The 8,161-nt window shown below is 57.5% G+C and overlaps 1 protein-coding gene across 3 annotated transcripts in view; it reads left to right on the top strand.

The window, feature by feature from the left end:
- Positions 1-2,164: 2,164 nt before the first annotated feature.
- The window catches only part of ARHGEF17 (Rho guanine nucleotide exchange factor 17), a 150,873-nt gene continuing 144,876 nt past the window's right edge, over positions 2,165-8,161 (top strand). For 2 of the 3 annotated variants that reach the window (XM_036746077.1, XM_036746076.1), the window contains exon 1: positions 3,134-5,443. In XM_036746077.1, coding sequence (XP_036601972.1) covers positions 3,230-5,443 — 2,214 coding nt within the window. In that variant the 5' untranslated portion in view covers positions 3,134-3,229. Of the gene's footprint in view, positions 5,444-8,161 lie in introns of all 3 variants that reach the window. The other variant, XM_036746075.1, reaches the window with a different exon arrangement.

Below are 8,161 nucleotides of genomic sequence, written 5' to 3'. Positions count from 1 at the left end.
CCTTAGATTTTTTTCTAGTTGTGTGACCCTGAGCAAGTCAGTTAACTTCTCTGGGCCTCAGTTGCTTCATCTGTAAAATTAGAAGGTTACATTTGATTACCCTAAAGTCTCTTCCAGCTCTAACCCTATTACCCTAAAAAGAAGGAATGACTTGGGGGCTAGAATCCCTGCCAGGCTCCCCAAACACAGTGATACTTATGGGTTCAGTCAGCAGGGGGCAGTGTAGCCCCAGGAGCTGCGGGAGCAGACTGGAAGAGGAAGGAGGGAGGATGAAAAGAAGAGGCGACGGCAGGAGGGGTGGGGGAGGGAGGACTTTCTAAGCTGGAAGGGACTTTCAGGTTTACCTAGTTCTAACCTGGTTTTTCAGATCAGGAAGAGCACTGCCCACAGTCAAGAAGCAAGGGGGACCGGAACGAGGAGGAAAAGATAGAAGAGGATGGGAAAGGGGAAGAATGGGGGAGAGAGGGGAGGAGGCGAGGGGAGAAAAGGGGGAAAAAGGAGGGAGGGGAGAAGAAAAGAAAAGATCGGAGGGAGGCAAGAGAAAAGAGAGAGGGAGAAGGAGAGAAAGAGAAGAGAGTAAAAGAGAAAGGAGGAAGGCAAGAAGGAGAAAGAGGGAAGAGTAGAAGGAAGAGGAAAAGAGATGTGAATTAGGAGGTTAAGAAGACGCGCCCCTCTTTGGCTCCTTCTCTTTTCATCTCCCAGTTCAGCCTGGAGTCCCAGCCCGAGAGGAGAGGGAAGAAGAGGGGAGGGGCAGGGCTACGGTGCCACCCCAACCCCGCCCCCCCAGCCTGGGCACCGGGGAGGAGTGGGGGCGGGGCCGGAGAAGCTAGGTCAGCCCCACTCCCCCACCCCCAGCTCTCCGGCCTCCAGGCCTGGGACCGCCCCTCCTCCGCCTCCCGGGGTGCTCTCTAAGTCCAGTGTGTTCAGTCACTGGGGGTCCCAGCCCAGCCCGAAGATCCTAACAGAGTGGCCCCTCCTCTCCCAGACCCCGCCCCCTCCCCAACCCATTCCCTCCCTCTCTGCCTCCCCCTTTCCCTCCCTCCCTCCCTCCTCCCGGCAAAGTTTATTTGCAGGCAACAAAAGAGAGAGGGAGAGAAGGAGGAGGAGGGACCAAGCAAGCGGGGGAAACGGCGTGAGAAGGGAGAAAGCCAGAGGAAAAGGATTCTCCCCAGGAGCTCCCTTCCCGCAGGACCCCCAAGGCGGCTCTCTGTCGGGGGGCGGGGGCGGCCCGGGCTCCCTGCCCTCGCCCCCGGGCCGCTATGTCCCCGAGCCGGACAAAGGTGGAGACGGGGACTGAGGCTGAGACCGTGGACCAGGGCAGGGGCCGGACCTGGGGCTGGGGCTGAGGCGCGCCGGGGGCCGGCCGGGACTATGGAGCTTCCAGCACCGCCGCCTTCCAGGCTGCGAGCGGACACGAAAACTTGAGCCAGGGGAAAAGTTAGTTGCTCGTTAGCTCGCTTGCTCACTCGCTCACTCGCTCGCTCACAGGAGAGGCTTGGGCCGGAGGAAAGGGGCTTGGGCCGCGGGAGCTCCCCGCGTCCCCCCTTATCCCTCCTCCCTGCTCTCGTCTCTCCTTCCCTCTCTCCCAACTTCCTCCCTCCTCTCTCCCCTGCGCCCTCTCTCCCTCCTTCTCAGTTCCCCTCCCTCCCTTCCTTCTCCCCTCATCCCATCCGTCTCTCCTCAACTCTGTCCCCCCTCTAATCCATTCTCCCCAGTTTTCATCCAGTTCTCCCCATACATTCCCCCCTCATCCATCCTCCATATCTCTTTCACCCCCAGCTCTTCTCCATCCTCTGCAACTCTCATCCATCCCCTCAGTTTTCATCCATACCCCCCGCCCCCCGCTCCCGCTCTCATTCATCCCTCCCCATCCAAGTTCTTAGCCTTCCCACCCCCACCTTCAGCTCCCGAGCCCTCTTCCCTTCGCAGAATAGTACATGGACCCGCTTCTGCGGGGACTCCGAACCTTGTAGGGGCTGTGATTGAGGATCGGACAAGGGGTGGCCTCCTGCGGAGGGGGGAAGAGGGCTGCCATGACTAGCTGAGGCGTCTGTCTCCCCCTCACCCCCTCCAGAGGACCACCACCACCTCCCTTCGGAAGGACCAAGAGGCCCCAACCCTCGCCCCCAACTCAGTCTCCCCCGGTGCCCTCCAGGGCTGAGCCATGACCGACGGGCCGCCCCCGCCCCCGCTCTACCGGAGCATCTCGTTCAAACGGCTGGAGCGCTGGAGCGGAGGTCCGGGCTCCGACAGGGCGGACTGTGCAGAGGACACGGCCTCTTCGTCCCCCGGACTCCGGCGGCGGGCTCCCGGCACCGCCACCTTGGCGGCCTCCAGACGCGTCTCCAAGCTGGCGTCTGGGGGTTCGGGGGCTGCGGCGACGTCCTCCCCGCGGCCCCTGCGCAGCCTCTCTCCATCCGTCCGCCAGTTGTCCCAGCGCTTCGACAGCGCCAGCCGAGGGTCGCGGAGCAGGAGTCGGAGCCAGAGCCAGGTAGCCGTGACCGGCTCCCCCAGCGAGGAAGAGGCCCACTGGATGAGGGGCCGGGAGGGGGCGCCGTCGGAGTTCCGCAGGGGACCGTTCGCGGCCGAAGAAGGAGCTGGAGCCGGAGCCGGAGCCGGTGGGGGCGGGCCCGGGTCGGAGCCCGCGGGGCACTGGCCCAGCGTCACGGAGATGCGCAAACTCTTCGGAGGCCAGAGCTTCAGACGGCCAAGCCCCGATGGCCTGTGGGGGTCGTCTAGCCCGGCCTCTGCTTCCCCCACCCGAGAGGACGGGGCTCAGAGCCCAGAGGAGCCCCTTGGCCGCCAGCAGCCGCCTCCACCTCCCCCCAGGACCTGTTTCCCCCTCTCTGGCCTTCGGTCCCCCCTGCCCCGGGCCCAGGCCGAGGGGAGGAGGCAGCAGCAGGCGGATAGTTCACATTCTTGGCATAGTTACTGCCAACCACACGCCGGCCCCCAGGCCTCTGTCTGCTCCTCCTCCTCCTCTCCTGCCACTGCCTTCTATCCTGTCAGCCGCAGCCTGAGCAGAGGAGAGAGCTCTAGTGAGGAGGAAGAGCAGGCCGGGGCGCCCGGGATCTCTGCTGCCCCCAGCCCGGGGGCCCAGCCCTCCGGAGGTTCTGGCCGTGAAGCAGACGGGTTGAAGGAAGAAGGTATCCTCCAGGCTTCCTCCTACAGGAAAGAGGCCTCTGCAGGGGGGTGGGATCTGGACAATGATGGGTTAAAACCAGGCAGGATGGACTCCTCTGAGCAGACCCCTGAAGGTCAGGGCCTGGACCCCCAGAGGCCAGGGTGTATATCAGAGAGCCTCCAGTCTTCCCAAGGGTCACAGGAAGGCCTTAGGCAGCTCACCAGGGGCCTGCCAGAGACTTTTGGGAGTACCTTCCCCATGGTCTCCCGGGTGGCCAAGGTGAGCTTCCCACCCTATGTGGCCAGCCTTGGCCGTCACTCAAGCACAGAGAAGCTGAAGGAGGAGGATCTTTGGACTGGACGAGGAAGCTGGGGCCTGTATCGATCACCTAGCTTTGGTACAGGGGATGGTTTCCTTCGGCCTCAGGCCCATGCCCGGCCAAAGCCTTCGGGGTGTATGGGCAAAGGGCAGAGAGACAGCCCCATTGAGTCTGGGGAGCCCAGCTACAAGGTCATGGAGCTGGAGAAAAGTCGGCAGCGGAAGTCCCTGTCAAACCCCGACATTGCCAGTGAGACGTTGACCCTGCTTAGTTTCCTCCGCTCCGACCTTTCTGAGCTGAAGGTCCGTCGGAGCCGACGACCTGGGGGGGACCATGATGGACCACCACAAAGCTGCAGTGATGCTTCTAAGGAGAGTGAGCTGACTGGACATCAGGGACCTCTGCTTGCCCCGGCTAGGCAGGCCCTGGGCACTCGCCCAACCCTCAAAGACCTCACAGCCACATTGCGCCGGGCAAAATCATTCTCCTGCTCAGAAACACCCTCCCCTCGAAGGCTCTCTCGGACAGGGGCACTGAAGCCCTTCTCCTCAGAACTGCTCCTTGCAAGACGGAGGGCTGAGGAAGAGGAGGAGGAAGATGGGCTCCCTGAGGTTGTGCAGGATCAATATGTGCAGGAAGCCCGGCAAGTATTTGAGAAGATTAGCCAGATGGGGGCCCAGCGGGATGATGGCGGATCCCCCCCTGCCCTGCACCTACCCACAAGCTCTCCCTGCCGGAGATCCCTGGAGGAACTGTCAGGCCATGAATCCAGCCTGACTGATGAAGGCATTGTGACAGAACCAGAACCAGCTAGTATTGCCTACAGGGGCCTGGGGCCTCTATCGGAGTGGAAGTCTGGGGAGTTCCCCCTCTCCTCATCTCGGATAAATCCCAGTGGCCCCCCAGCAGAGGGAGGCCGGGCCCCCACCACTGGGCCCCTGGATGCTCCAGGTACCCCAGGTGCCCTTCGTCGGCGCCGGAAGGGCCCCCCCACAGGCCCAGGTGGAACAGATCTCAGCAATGGAGATGCTGGTGAGGCCTACCGTTCCCTGAGTGATCCAATGCCTCACCACCGTCGGCCTACCCCATTTGAGGAGTCCTCAGGCTTCTCTGTAGACAGCAACTTGCTGGGCTCCCTGGGCCCAAAGGCTGGGCTTCCCGCAGCATCAGCCATGGCCTTGGCAGATTGTGGGGCTGGTGGGGCCAGTGACTCCTCCATTGGCAGTGATGGTGGGAAGGACTTTCAAGCAGTGATCCAGAGTGTGGTCCACCAACCGGGTGCCCTGGGCCGGGCAGTGGATGAGCGTATCCACGGCAGAGCAGCCAAGAAGAAGTCATTGAGTGACCCCAGCCGGCGTGGGGAGCAGGCCGGCCCTGAATTTGAGGGCCCTGGTGGGGAGCCCATCCTGGAGGCAGCCCTTCCCCCAGCCAGCAGCGAGCCCATCCTACTGGAACATCAGTCAGGTGAGCCAGGAAAGACCAGGGCTCAGTCTGAGAGAGTTCTGCCCAAGTCCTTGCCAGCCACTGCTGTCCTGGATTTCCACCTTGACCCCAAGCTAGCTGATGTGCTATCCCCCCGGCTTGCCCGCCGGGGCTCCAAGAAAAGGCCAGCCCGGAGCAGTCACCAGGAGTTCCGAAAAGAGGAGGACACAGCCACACTGGGAAGGGCCCAGCCTGGCTCCCGCCATGTTCGACATGCCAGCGAACCAGCCGCCTTCATCCCTATCGAGGCCCCTGAATCAGTAGCCACAGGCACTGACAGCTCAGGATCCACACATAAGGTCTATCCAGCCCTCCAGGTGCCATCCCTGGAGGATGTTACCAAGCAGTACATGCTGACCCTCCATTTCAATGAGTCCCCTGCTCCTGGGCCCACAGATGTGTCCCAGTCCACTCCAGCCACACCAACCTCCACTGAAGCCAAACCACTGGAGTTGGCCCGGCCCCCAGAAGACACGATTCCCACTGAAAGGAGGCAGAGTCAGAGCAAACCACAAGTGGTGAGTGTTGAGGGAGGTTGGGGAGGCAGGGGCATGGGGTAGGGGGTAATGAAAGAGAGAATCGCTGAGTATTTATATGTTTACGTCATCGATTTGAACTCCATTTGGTTCTTGTGTTCGTGGGTATCCAGTAAATAGGTGCTAATTACAAAGGATTCTTACCAATTTATAAAGGAATTCTATCAATAAGAGAGGATGATCTATTCATTAATGTTTCTTTGGAAAGCTTATCTATTCACAAAACTTTCTCCTCTACTCTCAAAGAATTAATATCTGTTCATTCAATTGGAGTCCCTGTACCAATCTACCCAGAATAGGTGTCATTCATTAAAGAGGTCCATTGCTCAGACCTTATCATTAAGTCCCAACCTTTAGTCAAAGCCAAGGGAGAAAGTTTGACTGACTTGGTCCCCTGGAGGCCCCAAAGGATGCTAGCACCAAAGCTTTCTGAGCAGGAACCCTCAGCTCTTAGGGACTCTTTCTTCCTTGCCTCTAGCCCAGACTCTCCTCTCTTCTCACCATGATCTAAGCGGAGAGGTGGGTGCTGTCTTTCAGCTGAAGAAGGAGGCAGAAGGCAGGGGGTTAGGGTGGGAAGCAGAGGCTTCTTGGAGGAGGCTGTGTTTGGGGGGCCAGAAAGAGGGGGCTGTGTCTAGGGGGAAATTTGGCCTGGGATCTGCGAACTGGAGCCTAGGCAGGGTCAATAGACAACACTGTGGGCTTCTTTCTATCTGCCCCTTGCCCTCTAGGTCCCATTTCTTCTTTCTTCTTCTCCCCATCCCCTCCTCCCTTGCCTGCCTTTGCCCAGACCTAGGCAGCCATGAAAGCTAACGGCTGGAAGTCACTTGCCTCCAAATTTTGCTGGCGCCCTTGCCACTGAGCCTTGGCCCCGCTGGTTACTGGGCCTGTGGGAATAGTCTTGTGGAAAGAGAACTGGTTTTGGAGCCTGAGGATTCCAAATGAAACCCTAGCTTTTTTAGTCAAAGGTTCTCAGTATCTTCTTCTCCAAAATGAGTATCTTCAGCTAGGAGCTAGCATTCTTACCCTGGGCTCCTTGAACTTTTCATGTTTTGATAATTGTATTTCAATATATTTGGTTTCTTTTGTCTTCCTATGTATTTTATTTGATGCATTTAAAAACACGATTCTGGGGTAGGTAGCTAAGTGGTGTCAGGAAGACTTGAGTTCAAATCCAGCCTCAAATACTTACTGGTTGTATAACCCTGGGTAAGTCACTTAACCCTGATTGCCACCCTCCCCCAAAATAAAAACATGATTCTGAGAAGAGGTCTAGAGATGTTCCCAGGCTGCAAAAAAGGGGTATATGTCACCAAAAAGGTTAAGAAACCCTTGACTAGATCTCTGAGGCCCCTTCCTGCTCTAAATCCCATGATACTGTGATGCTTTGGATGCATTTGGCTGGGTTCTGAGCTCAGAGTCTGGGATTTGCACTCAGAAAGACCTAATTCAAATCCTAGCTCTAGGATACAGACCGTGTGGTCTGTGAGCTGTGGAAAGGACATGGGCCATAACATGCTTCCTTCTTCTGTCTCCATACTTTTGTTATGTCAACGCCCATACCTGGAAAAGATTCTCCCAGTCCCATATCTCTATATATGGTCTTGCTATTGAAATTCTTCTCTTCCCTCATGGCCCAGCTTGGCTGCCACCTCTTCCATGAAGCCTTTTCTGATACAAGTAAAAGTGATCCCTCTCTTCTCAAATCTTTCATGGCCATTTTCTTGAAAGAAACCTCTTTTGGGTGAGGCTAGATTCTGGACTTGGGGTCTGGGTTAGTCTCTAGGATGTGGGTTCTCTGGGCTGGGCCCATGGCTCAGGACTGGGCTTTGAGTACCAGACTCAGGACCCAGCCAAGGCTATTTGTGGTTTCGTCCCTGGCTGAGTTGTGTTTGAGGAGTATAGAAGCCTAGCCAAGAGATCCTGACCCAGGCACTCATTTGGTCTCTTCCTGTGCCAACTTCTCTGCCTCCTTCCCTTCCCCCTGCCACCCTAGAGGGAGCTGGTTTGGTGAAGGGAGGAGGGGGAGGCCAATGAGCATGTCTGTTTCTTCCTAGAACTGCCTTATTTTCCCATGCATTCGTGATTCCCCTTTCCCTCCTCTTGGGCCCCAGGCCCATGAGGGAGGCCCCAACCTAGGGGAGATTCTACCCATTGTCCACTGCCCCCTGCCCTCCTTTGCCTAGAAGAATCTCTCAGGCAAATCCTGTAGACCCTGAGAGGGCTTGTCAGGGAGGAACTGGAGCTGGAAGACACAGGGTGGGGGTGGAGTGAGAAAGGGAAACAGAAGCTTTTCAGGGGCTGGGCTAGAGGGGACTAGGGGGGTACTTCTGAGCAGCTGAGAATTATTTTTGGGAGATGTTTGGCTTTACTGAACATATCCATAGGGCTTTACCATTTCCAAAGCTCTTTACATGGGTTAACTCACTTGGTCTTCATAGTAGCTCTGGGAGGGAGACAGGGCAACAATTATTATCCCCCTTTTGACAGAGGAAGAAACTGAGGCCCAGATTGGGGGATGGGGTTTACCCAAAGCTTCATGGCCTGGAATTAAGGACTTCCACAGGCAGACTCCTGTCTACCAGCCACCTTTCCACCCTTATCTCACACTGCTTCTCTCCATGTACTTTCTGTTCCAGACATCCTGGACTACCTGTTATCTATCCCCTGATCTTATCCTCATGGGCTCAGAAATTTGTCATA

The sequence above is a fragment of the Trichosurus vulpecula genome, chromosome 2, assembly GCF_011100635.1.
Source record: "Trichosurus vulpecula isolate mTriVul1 chromosome 2, mTriVul1.pri, whole genome shotgun sequence".
In the NCBI taxonomy this organism is placed as follows: domain Eukaryota; kingdom Metazoa; phylum Chordata; class Mammalia; order Diprotodontia; family Phalangeridae; genus Trichosurus; species Trichosurus vulpecula.
Note: the sequence above shows the minus strand (reverse complement) of the source record. Positions and strands in the feature narration are given on the sequence as shown.